The sequence below is a fragment of the Puma concolor genome, chromosome D4, assembly GCF_028749965.1.
Source record: "Puma concolor isolate L17-30 chromosome D4, mPumCon1.1.hap2, whole genome shotgun sequence".
Classification (NCBI taxonomy): Eukaryota; Metazoa; Chordata; class Mammalia; order Carnivora; family Felidae; genus Puma; species Puma concolor.
The window spans coordinates 64,255,237-64,273,831 of record NC_141679.1 but is presented as its reverse complement, the minus strand read 5'-3'; the positions used below and the strand labels follow the sequence as shown (position 1 = coordinate 64,273,831).

The 18,595-nt window shown below is 41.5% G+C and overlaps 1 protein-coding gene across 1 annotated transcript in view; it reads left to right on the top strand.

The window, feature by feature from the left end:
* Window positions 1–18,595, top strand: part of GRIN3A (glutamate ionotropic receptor NMDA type subunit 3A) — a 172,213-nt gene that overhangs the window by 121,143 nt on the left and 32,475 nt on the right. Inside the window, exon 6 of the mRNA XM_025924865.2 lies at window positions 6,146–6,297. Coding sequence (XP_025780650.1) covers window positions 6,146–6,297 — 152 coding nt within the window. The remainder of the gene's footprint in view (window positions 1–6,145; window positions 6,298–18,595) is intronic.

Here is an 18,595-nt window from a genome sequence, read left to right as displayed (position 1 = left end):
CCTGCCAACAAGTTCACAGCTTACAAACAGAACTTGGTAAAACACAAAGGGAGGATACTTATAAGTTACAAAAAACGGTGTGATCGAGATACTAGTAAAAGTCTTGATTGCTGCTTTAAAAAAAAAATTAATCTTCTAACTTTTTAGGGAGTATTTCTCTCAATGCAATTTTAAAAAATATATGCTTTAAGAACATATATGTTTCCTGAACTTATAAAGATGTGGACTTATTAATTAATCAGACCTTATAGTTATATAAAAATGTCATGAAAGCAATTTATGACCAATTCTTACCCTTTTAGCTTACAGAAATGTTTTATATATATATGTATCTGTATCAACTGTGTTATAGCAGGTATGTAATAGACGATGTATTACCTATGATGTAACTCATTAGGTTAAATCTGAAATAAGTACTTAATTCACTTACTGATGTAGTTCGTCAAAGGATCCTGAGAGTCTGCACCTACTTTCCCAAGTGCTTAAATGGCTTTGAGAACTTAAGAGGGAAAACAGTCCTTGGATTGCTTCATGTTGAATGTACCTTCACTTTATATAGTATTGATATCACACCAACTGCTTGTGACTACTGATTCCCCCTCCCAGCTTCACCGTTCTGCATTTATTTAGGCTTAAAAGGTAAAACTGAGGCAAATGTGAGCCAGTGGCTTCACTTTGATTTTGAAACCTTTTCCTGAGGACTCAGCACAGCAAACCAAAACTATTAAGAATTCAGAAGCATGTGGAAAGCCTTTCGTCATATTAAATACCACACATCAGGGACACAAAGACATATAGGGTGCTCTGGAAAAGAAGAAAGTGTTGAGATAAATGAATACATGTCCCAAATTTATGCATTGGAGTTAGCTGACAATAAAGGTCAAATGAGAAGAAAGAGTAATGGAACTGCACAGTAATGATTTGTGACCTTTCTGCCAAAGACCTTTGCCTGTTTTTGAGTTTGTTCCTTTACTTGCTTTCCGCTGATACGTAATATAGTGCCGGAGTCTGAGCGCTTGGGTTAGAACAGAGCTGCTGTTACTAACTGTGCCCCATTGGTCTGGTCATTTCATCTGTTCTCCAGGCTCCTCATCTGCATGATGGGTTTATGAATAGTACATCTAGAGTGGAGCTATTGTGAAGGTTAAGTAAAATAATACAGGTAAAGCATGGACAAGCAGATAGTGCCCAATAAATTATTATCATCCGGTATATTGAATTCATAGATTGAGACCAATTCCCTATAAAATTATTCCGGATAGATAGCCTTCACATATCTCAACTTCTCCCACACACTTCTCTCTCCACTTTGATGTTCTGGGGGTAAGAGAAACCTATTTTCTCAATGGCCATTGCCCCAGCGTAGCTAAATACAGTATTGTAAGGACAGACAGCAAAAATGAATTAACCTTTCTTCCTGAAGTCTTTTTAACCCTATCTAAGATCTCATTTTCAAAATATCTATTTCCCAACTGTATTTCAGGAAGATTCTTTTAGTCTGTGAATTTCTAACTATACATTTGCTAGCCAAAATATATTTCTACTACTCTTAGCTGAGTAAAGCTGATTTATCCATGGGGAAAAGATCAGGATTCTGTTCTGAAAATTGTTCTCTTGGGCTATTAAGCTGTATCCAATTTCCAGGGTGCCTGATGCCTTCATCTTTAGGGTTGAAGGATTCCATTTTGCTTCATCCATCAACCACAAAATAGTCAACCTCGTCTTTATTGCAAAGCCACGTTTCTAATGATAATGAAAGCAACTCAGGCTGCTAGGTTGAGTCAGCAATTTAAAAATCAGAATTCTTTGACCAATGAACACAATCAAATTTGAAAAGCAACTGATAAAAAGGACAGAAATGAAACCTTCAGGGTTTTACTATTTTATGTTTCTGAATAAAGTGGATTTTTATGTCTTTTAACAAATACCTCTTCTAATCACCACTAACTTTTTTCCTATTTCTCCCTTTGTTCTGTATGCATAGTTTGTTTTAATTGGTTCATAATTATTATTAATGCCAATAATCATTTAAATGCCAATACTCAATATCCATATTAAAATAGAAAATTAAAAAGGACAGTAATCTATTTTTAGCAGTCAATTGCAAATTGACATGATGGAATAGGGTGATTTAATATTTATTATTTCCTATGTAATAATTTTTTATAAATGTCTCTCTGCAAATTCAACATAGCTTTTTCCCCAAGGCGTTTTTAATACTTCTGTTGTAGTGCCAAAAAACTATTCTTAAAATATGTAGATTCATCGTAAGTATTAATTTCAGCTTTTTAAATTTTACATCATGTCTTTTGTTTCATCTACCCCAAATGCCACTATCAAGAATCAGTCTAAGATGCCTCCTCTTACCCTTCTCATCTGGTAGCAAGATCGCATTCCTCTGAACTCCATAGAGTTTCATCCATCCTCCTCATCGCATCTGGTTTTTATATTTTACCTTGTTGAATTTATGCATCATCTACCTTGTCTTCCAGAAAAGTCCTATAACTTTCTACCACATTATGTACTTATTTATGTCTGTCTCCTCTCCCCCTTACCACCATGAGCTTCATGAGGATAGAATTAGTGTCTGACTTAACTTGGAAGTCTCCACAGCCCTTGGCAGAATATCCGGCACAGAATAAGCATTCAACACGTTTGTGGAATTAATGAACAGATGAATAGGTGTGCAACAAATGCTTATCAAATGAGAACTGAAAACAGTTCTGCCATTATTACACTAACCTAGGCTGCAGTTGTTGGCTTTGAGAAGATTTTTAGGAGAAACAATATAGTCAGGGAGTGTCCTTGCTAATTAATTCCCTCATATAGGTACAATCACATACCTATTAGGGCTGTGCTTATGCTATATTTACACAATTTATTGAAAAGTTTATAAACAAAATCTGCTTATGAATAATATATACTTGTGTCTGCTAAAAACAAGCCACCAGTTTAGATGATTGTGTTTTTTTACTGAATTGCCTGGTTTGGGGAGTTGACATCAATATGACTGTAGTGATAGGGCCTGTGTTGAAGAGGAAATAAGCCATGTATTCTCTTGTCTTGCTCACATGCTGTCCTGGACACAATGGAAAGAGCATTGGTTTTGCACTCAGACAGACCTACTTTCAAATGCTAGCTTTGACAACTATGAGCTCTGTCACCTCGGGCAGTTTACTTACTCAATCTTTAAGTCTCTAAGTAATATGTATTGTGCCGTAAGTTCATATAAGGGCTAGACACATATGGAATATTATCTGGTACACAGTAGGGCTTAATATGTTCTAGTTCTTGTTATTAAATTCCAGAGTGATTTAACTGAACTGTATACCATAGTCTACAGTATTCATCTAGTGCATGAAGCGCAAAATGGGGTAAGGTACGTAAAAAGTTTATTAGAGAACATGGTATATAGTCATCTCTCAATTCACATTAGAAATTGTCATGGAAAATTACTGCCTCAGGGAAAATACAGTAATATTCAGCAAACCTGGCCTACTTACCCTGACCATCAAGCCATTTCTACCAGACAGTTCCAATTCCTCCTGCTATATGTTGTATATGCCCCAGTTCTCTCTCATGGCATTTATCTCACTTGTAATGGTATAATCATTACATGGTGCAGTGAAAACTATCTCCCTGTTAAGGTACATACTCAATGACTGCAGGGACTATATCTGCCTTGCTCACTGCTGAATCCTGACCACTGAACACAGTGCTTATTCACTCAAATATTTGTTCAGTGAATGAATGAGTGAATGAATGATTGCATGAGTCAGTCAGTCATTGAATGTTATTAGACACTTGACCATTATTGTGTCTGACATGTAAATAAGGGCTGAGTGAGTGAATGTACAACTGAGTTGTCAATAGCATTCATTATAATAAAAATTTCTAAAGAAAACTGCTTACTTCCTTATAGTTACCTATTATAAAAAAATGTTATTTAATGATAACATCAGCAGAAGAACAGGCTGCCTATTTAAAGTCTTTTCTTGTCAGTCTTGCTTTTCAAACCAAAACTACTAGGCACAAAGTAGACACTCAAAATAGCTTTTTGGATGGAAAATTCTAATCATGCTCTTGACATTGTCATCATTTCCTTAACTTGCCATTGTTAGGGAACAAACAAAATTATCAGGGGAAAAACACCATACAGCTCTTTAAAACTCAAATTTTTTCTGCATTATTTTTTTTTGTCTTTTATTGGTTATAAACGTATCTCAAGCCTCATTTTTTTAAAAAAGGATTTGTGTATCCACAATAAAAAAACAACAACAAAAGCTAATGTCCTTGGAAATAAATTGTAGGATGGAATAATTATAGCGAGCGTTTGTTTTCATGAAGCATCTTTGAATTCTTGACAGCATTTTAGTCTTTATCGGTGAAAAAAGAGCTAGCTGTACCTTTAATTTATCTTCCTCAATCATCCTGAGGGCAAAACATCTTTTTTTGACCATGCTGTCCAATAGTTAAAGACAAAATGTAGTTAATTAGCTTTTTCACATGGTTCATCAAAGAAAAAAACAGTGAATTAATAGCTTGGAAGGGAAGTAAAGCCGCACAGAGTGAGAATACAGAGTCCATGCTGATAAATAAAACTCTGACAACACATTACATCCACCTTTTTGCTCCTCCTTAGTCTTCCCCCCTGCCTCTCTTGCCTTAAATAACCACTGTCCTGGATATTTGGCTTATCATTTCCTTGATTTTCTTCTAACTATACTTTTGCCACATACATACGAATTCCTAAAAATAGACTGTTTTGTTGTGAATGTGTTTACATTTACACAATGGAATCATGCTGGAATCTTCTGGGACTGATCTTTCTTATTCAGTATTGCTAGAAATCATCCATATTATCCCATGCAGTTCTAGTTTATATGTTTCACACTGTATAATACTACAATTGTGTAAACATTCCACAATTTATTTATTCATTCTCTTGTCAAAGAAAATTTGGGGGGCACCTGAGTGGCTCAGTTGGTTAGGTTTCTGACTTCCCTTCAGGTCATGATCTCACTGTTCGTGAGTTGGAGCCCCACATCTATCCTCTGGCTCCCTCTGTCTCTCTGCTCCTCTCCCCCTCTTGAACACTCTGCCTCTGTCTCAAAAATAAATAAATATTTTTTAAAAACATTTGGGTTGTTTCCAGTTTTTGCTATTACATACAGTGCCTCTAGGAACATTCTGGTACATATTCCCATGTGGTTGTGGAGGAGCTCTTTAGGAATGTACATAAAATTGCTCATGTTAGAGCATGTAAATGTTTAACTATACAAAATAATAGCAAACTATTTTCCAAAATGGTTATATCAGTTTGTATTCACAGAAGCAACATGTAAGTGACCTACATCTTACTGACCTACATCTTCTCCAACACTTGGTATTACCAGACTCTCTCTCTCTCTCTCTCTCTCTCTCTCTCTTTTTTTGACATGTTTTTGTGGATGTTTCAGTGCTCATGCTATATTCTATGCTTACATGGTCTCCTTATTAATAAACTAACAAAAGTGACCAATGATAAGAAAATGCCATAAACAAGAGATAGTAATTAATCCAATTTTGTGTGTTCAAGGTTCAGAGGAGGGGTTTAGGAGAGGTGGATAGGGAGTCCTAGCCCTGGTAAAGGCCTCAAAGATAGCTTCTCAAAATTACCTTGAAGGGTAGGGGTGCCTGGGTGTCTCAGTCAGTTAAATGTCTGACTTCGTCTCAGGTCATGATCTCACAGTTCATGAGTTCGAGCCCCACGTCAGGCTCTGTGCTGACAGCTCAGAGCCTGGATCCTGCTTTGGATTCTGTGTCTCCCTCTCTCTTTGCCCCTCTCCTGTTCTCTCTCTCAAAAATAAATAAACATTAAAAAAAATTACCTTGAAGGCAGGGGCAGAAGGCCTTGGAATACAATGTGCCGCTAGAACACAGTGTGCAGCCCATTCCTCTCCTTTCCAGACTCCTCTCCTTCTCAGAAAGGCAGCAGATCCAAGGTAATCATACCTTGGACATCTCTGAGTCCTTTGAAGGAAAGATAGTGAAAGCTCACCCTACCCTTGTTACCAGGTCTGATGGCAACATCACACAATTGTGGTGGCAACCTCTTAGGCACCTCTCAGGCGAAAAGCTGATCTGAGATTATATTTTCTTCTAGGATATGGCATTGGTCTTCCACCCAACTCTCCACTGACGTCCAATATATCCGAGCTAATCAGTCAGTACAAGTCTCATGGGTTCATGGATGTGCTGCATGACAAGTGGTACAAGGTGGTTCCCTGTGGAAAGAGAAGCTTTGCTGTCACTGAGGTAAGGGAAAAAGTGCTGATAATGTTGATGCTTCATTTTTTTTTTTTTTTTTTTTTTTACATTTTTTTTTCAACGTTTTTATTTATTTTTGGGACAGAGAGAGACAGAGCATGAACGGGGGAGGGGCAGAGAGAGAGGGAGACACAGAATCGGAAACAGGCTCCAGGCTCTGAGCCATCAGCCCAGAGCCCGACGCGGGGCTCGAACTCACGGACCGCGAGATCGTGACCTGGCTGAAGTCGGACGCTTAACCGACTGCGCCACCCAGGCGCCCCTGTTGATGCTTCATAAAGCCTTACTTTGAAGGATGTGACGAAATGCACTGTTACATGTGTCTTGTGGTACAAACCAGGCCATTACCTCTACTAGAACTCACCATGATATTTGAATGACTCCTACCTTCACTTGAAGAGTGCCCATTCCTATAGGAATTTGCAATAACACAAGTTTGTCTTATATTTAAATGTGATGCTATTTTGATGAGTAAATGTCTGAATTTCCATTTTCTTCTATATGCAATATTCTCAAGTGCAGAAGAAATGCTGTTCAAATTACAGCAATAGTATCTGAGATTCTCATTAACTATGTTCGGTTTAGGGGCATCTGGGTGGCTCAGTCAGTTGAGCGTCCGACTTCGGCTCAGGTCATGATCTTGCGGTCCGTGAGTTCGTGCCCTGCATCAGGCTCTGTGCTGACAGCTCAGAGCCTGGAGCCTGTTTCAGATTCTGTGTCTCCCTCTCTCCCTGTCCCTCCCCCATTCTCACTCTCTCTCTCTCTCTCTCTCAAAAATAAACATAAAAAAACAAAACAGTGTTCAGTTTAAGTGTTAATTGCTGGTCATGAGGTGGACTTCAGACTATCCTTCAAGATCCAATCAAAGCTATTTTCCCGATAGTCCAAAGATGAATCCTTTGTGGGTTTACAAAAATAGACACACTTTACCCAGTAATTCTTCATTACTGGATCATAGATTTTTTAAACTGAAAACAGCCAATACCTTTCTTTTACAGATGGAAACTAATACCCAAAGGTCCTAAGTGATTTGCCCAAGGCAAACAAATAGTCAGAATCTACATCTTTCTATTGCAGTGCTCTGCTTTTACAATGTAATCGGAAAGAAACCATCAAAGTGGATAATTAAGATAGACTAAAAGATATAAGAAGAACCATGGGTTCAGGTATTTAAAAGAGAAGCCAAATAAATCGGTACAAGGTCAGCCAGACATTTCCAAAAACTATAGCCAACAACAATAATGGCTTCATATAGCCTCTATTTGTCAACAACTCCCAAATTTGTATTTCTACACAGACTCTTCTGAGCTCCAGAACCATATGTCTACCTTCCCATTTGACATCCCCACTTGGATATCCTACAGGCATCTCACATTTAACTTGTCAAAAACTGAACCCTTGATCTTCTCTCCTAAATCTGCTTTTCCTCCTGTGCTTCACATCTTGGGTAATGGCGCCTCTGTCCATTCCAGAAACTGCCAAGGATCCTTAATGCCTCCCACATCTCACCTTCCGTATCCATCAACAAGACATATTTTTTCCTTCTATAAAATATGTCTCAAGTATGCCCGTTTATTGCCATCTTCGCTGTCATGGCTCTAGTTCAAGCCATCATCCCTCATCTGGGCCACTGCAAAAGCCGCCTAACTGCTGTCTGTTTTCATGTCTGCCTTTCTCCAATTTATTCTCCATGTGGCAGATCACTCTTCAACTTAGAAGCCTGCATTGGCTTCCCGTGTTAATTAGGGAACAATCTGAAATGCAGAACATGGCCTACAGTGCCCTGTGGGACTTGATCCTGCCTACAGCTTCAGCCTCGTCTCATGCCACTTTCCCCTGGCTCATTACAGCCCCACCACAGTGGCCATTTGAGATAGAGATACGCCAGTGGCTTCTGTGCATTGGCATCTCAGCACATGCTATTACATCCTCCTTCCCCAAAAGTCTTACGCCAGGCATTTACCAGCTAATGCCTTCTCATTATAAATTCCCAGCTGAAATCTTGCTTCTCCAGAGCCTGCCTATAATCCCTGTGCCAATCTGAGTCATATCTTCCTTTTTAACCTCATATTGTATCTCACTGAGAAGATAGTCATAGAACAAAGATTTAAAGGAAGCAAAGAGGAAAATGAGGAACTAGGGAACTAGCATGTTCTGTTTTTTTACTATGTGACATAAGCTGTACTGGGGACATTAATTCATTGGTTCTCACTACAACCCTGTTAGGCAGGCATTTTTATCGTTATTTGGAGAGGTTTGCATGGCATTTTCTAAATGAAGTAAAATTGGGCTGATACTGGTAGCTGAATTAAGTCAGCCGAGAAAGGAAAAAAACCAGTTGCTTAAATTGTGCAAAGCAGCAGTTCACTTGGTGTTTTCTACCATTTGCTGTGACCGTGGTTAACTCATGCCAAAACTTCCAAGTGATTCAAAGTTGACAAAAAAGACATCAGACAAGGCAAAAGGAGCCTCTCAGTCATGTCCCCAAAGCCAGCCATATGGAATGATCTGAACCTGCTTGATCACATGAACACCTCCAGGCTGTTGCCACTTCAGAGGACCATCAGACTGAGATATCAGCTGGAGGGACCATCTGACTCCACTGGACAAACCTCCACTGGAGGTACAGGACTCTGCAGACTCAGAACCTAACTCCACCAGGCACATAGAGGGGAACATCCTTCTGGAGACTAACATAAATCTATTTATTCCAGTATGAAAAGAGCTACCACAAAGCATGATAAATTTGAAGCCATATATTTCTGGACTTGTATCCTGACTCTACCAATTAACAACTGAATGACTTAGCTGCTATTAAGTCTCAGTTTCCTCATCCATGAATGAATATGATAACACCTGCCTTGCTATTTTGTTCTGAGAAGAGGAGACCATTTATGGAAAGACACCTGACACAGGGGCACCTGGGTGGCTCAGTCAGTTCAGCATCCAACTCTTGATTTCAGCTCAGGTCACGATCACGGTTCCTGAGTTCGAGCCCCATGTCAGGCTCTGTACTGGCATTGCAGAACCTGTTTAAGATTCTCTCTCTCTCTCTCTCTCTCTCTCTCTCTCTCTCTCTCCCCCCTCCCCCCCTTCCCCTGCTCTCTTCTCTCTCTCAAAATAAATAAATAAATAAACTAACTAAAAAAAAAAAAAAAAAAAAAAAAAAGAAACCTGACACAAGTAGCAAATGATGGAAATATTAATATGCAATCAGTGCAGGAAGAATGAAATCATCATGATGGATTAGACCAACCATGACTCATCCCCTAGGACTGATGATGGGACGGCTTCCCTTGAAATACATGGTCACATAGAGAAGACCTAAACAAAAGCAGCATTCCCTTAGGAAGAGGGACACGGGAGAATGGATGCCAAATTAGCAATCACTCACCTATTCCATACCCACTCCATAAATGGAAAAGTTGCTTCCTCTCTCATCCCAACCACTTCTTATCTGTACAATGAGGTGTTTGGGTTTTATCATCTGCAAGAGCCCTCCTAGCTTTGATCCAGTGGATCATCCTGAGATAATATTAATATTCTTTACAGTACAGCATAATGGTTCAAAACATGGGCTTCAGAGACCGTTCTGGATTTGAACCCTATTGGCTATGTGATACAGGACATGTTAGTTGGCCATTCTGAGCCTCAGCTTCTGCAAATTGGGGATGATAATATCTACTTTATAGGATTATGGTGAAAATTAAGGTAGATAGTGCTTGTAAAATACTGAACTATGCCCAGATATGGTAGCCACAAGATCACTTATGTTGTTAAGGATTTTGAGGTTTCACTATAAATGTTCCAGGATTTTTATGAATTTAGCAGCAATTTTGAACAAAACCAAATTACATGTGGACAAGTAAGAAGATAAGTTTTGAATAACAAATAATCATTAGAAGCCATAAACTGTTCAGGTCATGCATACAAAATATACTAAATTTTTTTTTTCCAACCATGGTTTTTAGCAGGTCAAATTCAGGAGAGAAGCATTTGGGAAATTCTGGATGTAGTCAATTAGAAGCAGTTGGATAAGAGACTGACATCAGGATCAAGTTATAGTTAAGACCACCCTGGGCCCTCTCTCCTGGTCAGCTGAATTTGGAAGGGGGAGAGAGGTAGGACTGAGGAGAATGGAAGGGAAGTGTATCATTAATTGGAACCTCAGACAAAAAAAAAAAAAAAAATTCTGTGTGTGTAGAGGTAAGCAGGCCGCCCCCAGCCTCGGGGAATCTTCTGAACACGCATGGAGCTGTTCTTTCTCAGGAATGGTGCTCTGCAGTATGGTGCATCCTGGTCTGTGCAGTAGTAGCAAACTGCCATATGATGATGCTCACCTGTGTGCATTCAAACAGCAGTGTGTATCCTTGTACACCAGCCGGCACATTTGTCTTGAACAACCTATGACAGAATTTCAGGATGTCTCCCTCACCGAACCCAAAGGCAGAATATAATTAAATGAAACCAGTCTTTATCTCATTGGCTGAGCTTGGGCTCCTCTGTGAAGGCCCTCTGCCTGCTGGATTTCCCTTGGCTCAATCCATGAATTTCCACCTGCTTTTTTTTCCCCCAAGCTTTCAGAAAAGGTCAGAAGAAGGAAGCATTTACGTAAGTGCTTTGCTTCCCATACCTTTTGCCTCAAATGCCGTACATTGCTGGGCTGTGATAGTGTGGAAACCAGGACCAGCCCTGAAATCTGACAAGCCAGATTAGAAGCCTGCATCTACCATCAGCTTGCATAGGGCAAATCACTAACGCAGCTCAATCTTAGCTTCTTCATCTCTTCAGGGGCTTCTTGGGTGGAGTAAATAAAATAGCGGTTTGGGGCGCCTGGGTGGCGCAGTCGGTTAAGCGTCCGACTTCAGCCAGGTCATGATCTCGCGGTCCGTGAGTTCGAGCCCCGCGTCGGGCTCTGGGCTGATAGCTCAGAGCCTGGAGCCTGTTTCCGATTCTGTGTCTCCCTCTCTTTCTGCCCCTCCCCCGTTCATGCTATGTCTCTCTCTGTCCCAAAAGTAAATAAACGTTGAAAAAAAAAAATTAAATAAAATAGCGGTTTAATGAACGTGTCCCACCTCCTTCACCACCCAGGGGGAGGAGTTCTGCAGGGTACCTCTCCCAACAGGTGCCCTTGAGGAGGACATTCCTTCGTTTATCTCTGGCCCAACTCTCCATTTTCCATGTCCAGTCCTAGTCTACATATGTTGCCACAGAGTAATTAAACACCCTTTCACTCCGAAAAAATAACCTACTTTGGCTAGTAAGCGATATGGTCACCTAGTAACACTATATGAAAGCTGCGTTTTCTTCCTATTTCTGGTAATTGGACATTAGTATTTCGTCCCCTGTGAGGACTTTGATCTATTCACCTCCCATCTCTCGGCAACCCCAGAGCTGTCTAGCTGCAGTCTCTCTGGAGGATAAACTCATTTTTTTTGAACTTCAGGGCTTTATCTGGTCCCCCAGAGTCACCTAGAAAATCGCACGTCCAATTCTGCCGACCAGACTCCGGCAATTCTCAAAGGAACTTTAAATGACCTCAGATGTTTCTTCACGATGCTCCTAGCACAGTTGTGCCTACGCTCACAGTAAACTTATTGTCCATCAGTTCCACTGGGGAAAACGTATGGCAGACTTTAAATTCCTCCGTTTTCCTTTGACTCAGGAAAAAAATGTAATTTTTTGGTAAAGTCACTGAGTGAACTTAGAGTTCCAGGGCAACAGTTTTGTAAAATCTGTTATTTGCAAACCAGGAAAAGGAAGTCAGCAGATCACAGTTTAGCAAACTCCCAAAATTCTCCAAGAAATTATTAAGGTGTATAATGATACCTTTTTTTCTTTTGAGATTCAGCGGGGGAAGAGCAGAGAGAGAGGGGGACAGAAGATCCAAAGTGGATTCTCACAGAACCTGCTGTGGGGCTCAAACTCATGAACCACGAAATCATGACCTGAGCCAAAGTCAGATGCTTACCTGAGACTCAGGTGCCTAATGATACCTTTTTATTAAGGAAAAAAAAAAAGTCTCTTTTATTTAAAAAAAAATGTTTTTTTTAATGTGTATTTATTTTTGAGAGAGACAGAGACAGAATGTGAGTGGGTTAGGGGCAGAGAGAGAGGGAGACACAGAATCTGAAGCAGGCTCCAGGCTCTGAGCTGTCAGCACAGAGCCCGACGCAGGGCTCCAACTCACAAGCTGCTGTGAGATCATGACCTGAGCCGAAGTCGGATGCTCAACCAACTGAGCCACCCAGGTGCCCTCCCCAAAGAAGTCTCTTTTAAATAATGGATTGAGTAAATAATTGGTTTTACCTTTTAACCAACTGGAAACAGTAAAGAAGGAAGAGGAAATAGTGATCTTGGCAGAGAATGGATAGCACTCTCAAACAGTCCGAGAAGAGTTTTCAAGAAGACATTTGCAAATGTATGGGTTAAGGAAACCAACAGAAATAGTAGTGTCCCAGGGCAGGTGAAGTGAAGGAGTCATTACCACATCTAGGCTCAAGGGAAAAAATGGAGAGAGCCATTCCTAGAACTCAGGAGTAAGGGCTCAAAGGGGGTTTTCTAACAGGAGCTATAGCCTTTGGTGAGGGACATAGCCAACCAATGGTGACCTGGCTGGAAGATGGCCAGAGAATAAATACCTGACCTTAGTTTCCTCCCACCTTCTCATTTTCCACCACTGCCTTAGGTCAAGGGAGCGTGTCAATGTGGTCCACAGAGGACCTCCTCAGGGCACAAAGCCCAGTGGGAAAAGGTGGAGAGTGTTCTGGAAGGCCAAAAGAATGCACGGCACAGCCCCTGGTAGCAGACAAAGATGGGGATGGAATAGCTAGGGGAAAGTGCCTGCAGCCTGACCATCTGAGAATGTGTAGCTTCTGTACCAGAACACGGAGGTCCAGCCTGCAGGCAGACAGCTCATGCCTTGCCCTGGTCAGAAAGGAGAGAGTTCCAGGTCCACTGGAACAACACTGGTCTTGGGAGCCAGACCATCTTAGCAATGCCATTACTACAAGGAAGCAGCTTTATGTCTGGAAAAGTTACTTAACGTGTCTCAACCTCGGTCGAAGCCCTATCTTCCCGGATTGTTATAAGGTTTTCTGCCTCTGAATCCAGGTGTCTCCTTGTGTTGTTATACGTGGGAAACAAATACATACTAAGCAGGAAGTTGGACATTGCCATGAAAGGAGTTCCATCTCAGGAATTCAGAGGCCTTGATTACATGGTATAAGGAAAAGGAGAAGTAAATTTTGGAGCAGTCTAAAAGCAAATCATTGTACTTTTCGGTGTTTCTGAATACCAAGGAAAGTGCACCATAAGAAACTTGCCAACATTCCATCCTGAGCTCATCCTCAACTTGACTTTCACTACATCCCTGAAATTTCTCCATCCATGGCCTTCCCAATCCTGAACGTCATCTAATAAGGAAATCACTTAGGTTCTCTTAAGCTTGTTTCCTCACCTTAAGATTGAGCTGCGTAGCTTGTGCAGCTTAGAGAATGCTGTGCTTCTCAAGCTGATACATTTAGAGGGATCCTGACTTAACTAGCTGAAGAGATGGGTCCTGGAAGAAGGACAGGGAACTGACTGGCCTCCAGTCTGGGCTCTCTATCTCTGACCACTACCCCAGACCACCAAAACGTGCATCCCATGTAAAACTTTCTAATACTGTTCACGGAGAAAACAGAGTTTTCTCATGATAGATACATTCTTCCCTCTATTAATTTTGGGGGTGGGGGAAGAGGAAAGGGTTAGTCAACTAGAACACTGAAACCCAAAAAAATCGCATGGGTCACATCAAGAAGCTTCAATGCCGGGGTACCTGGGTGGCTCGGTCAGTTAAGCATCCCAACTCTTTTTTTTTTTTATTATTATTTGTTTATGTTTATTTATTTATTTCTAGAGAGACAGAGAAAGTGAGAAGGTGAGAGGCAGAGAGAGGGGGAGAGAGAGATTCCCAAGCAGGCTCCACAGTGTCAGCGTGGAGCCCGATGTGGGGCTTGAACTCACGAACCGTGAGATCACGACCTGAGCTGAAACCAAGAGTCAGAGATGCTTAACCAACTGAGCCACCCAGGCACGCCAAATGTCCCAACTCGATTCAGCTCAGGTCATGATCTCATGGTCACACACACATCAATCAGGCTCTGTGCTGACAGTGCAGAGCCTGCTTGGGATTCTCTCTCGCCATCTCTCTCTGCCCCTCCCCTGGTCACTCTCTCTCTCTCTCTCTCTCTCTCTCTCTCTGTGTCTGTCTCTCTCTGTCTCTCTGTCTCTGTCAAAATAAATAAACATTAAAAAGAAGAAAAAGAAGCTTTAATACTGGTCAATTTTCTTTCCAGTTTATCTTTAAAAACCCAAAGGAAATAGTATGGGGGTGGGGGAGGGGTGAGTTTCCATGCAGTCTGTTCTGCTCTTGACAACTAGGTCACATCTCAACAGCCTCCTGCCCCTCTCATCCCTACCCCTTCCTTTTTCAATTTAAAATGTCACTGCTATTCAACCTGATGAAAGTTATGGTGAGGCAAGGAGAGTTAATGACTGTAGATTGCTTTAAATTGAAAACCCGTGTATGTCGGGAGCCACCTTGACAGCTGAGTGCTTCCCTTGGAATAGCCTAAGTAATTAAGTTTAATATTTAAGCCAAGCATAAGGTCAGATGGAACCTATCCAGGTAGTGCTTTCTGGAAACCTGAAGAAGCACAAAGCTCTACGTGTGTCCTTTTATGATGTGGAGTGGGATTGCACATGAAGAAAGGGAGGCCAGTCTCCAAAAGGCCTCACTTTCTTTTACTCTGCTACCAGAACGGATTCATTCATCCAGCCAGCCAGCCAGCCATTCATCAGCAAACATGTACTGAACTCCTGTGTGCCAGCCCTGCACGAGGTGCAGCTGATGCAGAGATGAATACAGAAGCCAGAGGCAGGGAGACAGATCTGCGAACAAACCCCCTACCCGACACCGTCACAGGGGCGGCAGCAGCAGGAGATATAAGAGAGAGAGGTAGCACAGGCAAGCCTGTGAATCGCTCATGGAAGAGGAAGAAGGAATCTGAGAAGGCTTCCTGGAGGAGGTAACCCTTGCAGCAGGAGGAACCTTCCAGTCTGAGCATGAGCAAGGCACTGAGGCCTGGGAAAGCAATGCAGTTTGGCCCCATCCTCCAGAGACACTGCACCCAATCATGCTGGATGGACACGACTTTATGCCCTTTTAGTGGTGCCCTCCTCAGGGATTCTGAAATCACAGATGGCCACCTTTTCCTTGTGTTCTGCCTCATAGCCCCCTGCTACCCCCAGGAGAGCAGGGGCATCTTTTAAAATCTCCATATGGAAGGCAGTCTGAAATAACTAAAAGACTTTCAGCTCCAAAAGTAGACATACTGAGGTTTGATGCCCTGCTCCATCACTGTGTATCCATGCAAGCCATGCGACTTCTAAAACTTCAGATCCTTACCCCCAAACTGGGGATAGATAGTAGTAGAATCTACTTATAAGTAGTGAAATAATATTTAATGAGCTATTTTCAGAAGAATACTTAGCTTAATAAATGTTCGCTCCTCTTTCCCTAAGTATAGAGCTACGTGTGCAGAAGAAAAAATATGTGGTAAATAACAAGCACATGCAAGAAATTACAGTTGGTGCACCCTCCCTTTTGGACCCATCTCCAAAAAAGCAGTGTCAGGAAGTATAAGCATCTTATAATTACAAGCATCTTACAATCCCAACATAAAGACTCTTATGTATTAGTTACATACGTTATAAAACTGAAGACTGTTTTACTGGAGGACTTGAGAAAGACATGATTCTGGAATTTTCTACCTTGTAAGTGCTGGATTAACCATTAATCATACCATTAATCATAGTATTCCTTTCTTCAAAACCAGCTTCTAGACTTGAGTGGGGAAACCTGAAGGTAGTTTATGCAGATCATTAAGATGCACTGAAATCAGATGTTTAAACCAACAGCAGGAACTCTTTTTCTTTAAATGTGGTCAGTGGTTTTTCAAAGTGCGGTTGCTGGGCGGACAGTCTGGAGACCTACCATTCTCCCGTGTTGTTTTCCTCTCACGCCACATCTTCACAAAGGTAGGGCTGTTTCTCTGTTGCTCTCTGCTTACAATATATGACAAAAGTTTTGAATTTTACTACAAGGAAAAACCAATTCTAGCGAGTGCCCTCTTCACCCTTGCTAATGACCAAGTAAACAGAGCTCTTAGAATAAGGGTCTCCTCCTTTATATACCAGAGATGCTTGGGCATAAATTATAGCTGGGACCAAATACCGTTAACAGTTTTTGCTTTTCCCCTGGTTATGTTCCGTAGACTCATGAATATTTATGAATAGTTATTTACTATGCAACCAAAAGGTATGAATAGTGCTCAAACTGGTTAAGACTACTGTGAGAGAGTCTTCCTTCCACTTTTTAAGATTTCCACACACTGAAATCTATAGGCGAATCACATGAAATGAGACTCCTCCCTAATTATTCCCTGTGCTAATAAGTATTTGCTTCCATGCTCTAAAGATTCTGGCTTGGAAAAAAAACAGAAAGCTTGGAAATGTGTGAAGATTGCCATCTAGTGGCTATGATGTGAAGTGTCACCAACTATCAGAAAAGCCATCTTTTTTGTTCCTCACCTTTGTTCCCAAGTCTAACAATGTGACAAATGGCCTTCACATTTCCTCTGTCATATCCAACGCCTCTGAAGACACTTTATCCCCATACAGCTGTAGGAATTGGTGGGATTTCAGGACATGCTAGATGACAAGGCAGCATCACTGGGGAGCCCAGGGACTCATAAATGTACTCCTCTTATCACACATTATAGATGGCTTCCTGCAACATCTTAGCACAGGACTAGTCAGCCAGAGAAGCCCATACAATCACATCTGGAGCCTTGCCTCTGCTCCCTCCTTTCATCCTTCTATCTAGTAAGACTTCAGGCCTGGTGATATGGGTTGAATTGTGTCCCCCAAAAAGACACGTTGAGGTCTTAAAGAACTAATCCCCTGGTACCTCAGAACAAGTCCTGGTTTGGAAATAGGGTCACTGCAGACACGGTTAGTTAAATTGAGATGTGGTCATACTGTAGAAGCATGGCTCCTTAATCCAGCATGACCCATGTCCTTATAAGAAGACAGTTCCTCTGTAGAGTTAGACACAGCGAGAACACCATGACCGTGAGGCAGAATTGGATTTATGCAGCTGCAAACTAAGGGATGCCAAAGATTGCCATTAAAATGGCAGATGCTCAGAATAAGCAAAGGAGGAGTCCTCTATGGCTCTCAGAGGGAACATAGTCCTGCTGACATCTTGACTTCAGACTTCTAATCTCCAGAACTCGGCGACCATCAACTTCTGCTTAAGCCCCCGGCTTTGTCACTTTGCTGTGACAGCCGAGCAGACAAATACACCTCTCCTTTCATCTCCAGCGCCTCTTTCAGCCTAGCTGTTGAGCTGTTGAGCCGAGAGCCTAGCACAAGCTCTCGTTTTCCAGACAAGCACATGTAGTGGTCCTTGGTTGCTAGCTGCTCTCCCAGCTGTCGGTCTCTCCCCTGTTCAGCTCACCCTTCACAGTGCCATATTAATCTTTCTAAAACAAAATTCTGATTCAGTCATTCTTCTGTGCTTTCAGCTACTCTTTCTGCGTCCTATAGAAACCAGATGTCTTGGCCAAACGTTCAGAACTCTTGTTGATCTGGTTCTGTCCATTTCACTTTGATATTTTATTCAAGTACTTCAGCCACACTGCACAGGTTGCTATAACTCCACTCCTCCCTTTCCCACTCGTGTGGTTAGGGTACCTTTCCCCCTTGCCTTCATCAGAATCAAACAATACTTCTTACAAAGAAAAGTCTTCCTCCATTTGTTCCCAGCAAGAATGCTAGGAATTTCCCAACAATTTCTCAATTCTCTGAATTCTTATAGTTCTTATCTCTTACACCTCTGATGACATCTTTTCCATCTTGTGTTATAATTAAGTATAACTCTAATGCCTCAGTTCACTCAGCAGTCAGTAAGCTTTGAGTAGGGACCATCCCTGAATGCTCTCAATGTTCTACATGTTGAAGAAACATGATTGGATACATGATGCCCTGTAAGGAATGATTGAATAAATGTTGCACTTCCTTCAGTGTCTAGGGAATAGTCAGACATTTCTTCACTTCATCTAATACCATGCTCTCCTTTGACCTCCCTGTTCTGGCCACAGTGGCCTTTTTTAAGGTCTCCTACTTGATATGCTCCCCCTGCCCCAGGGCCTTTGTACATGTAGTTCCTTCTTCCTGG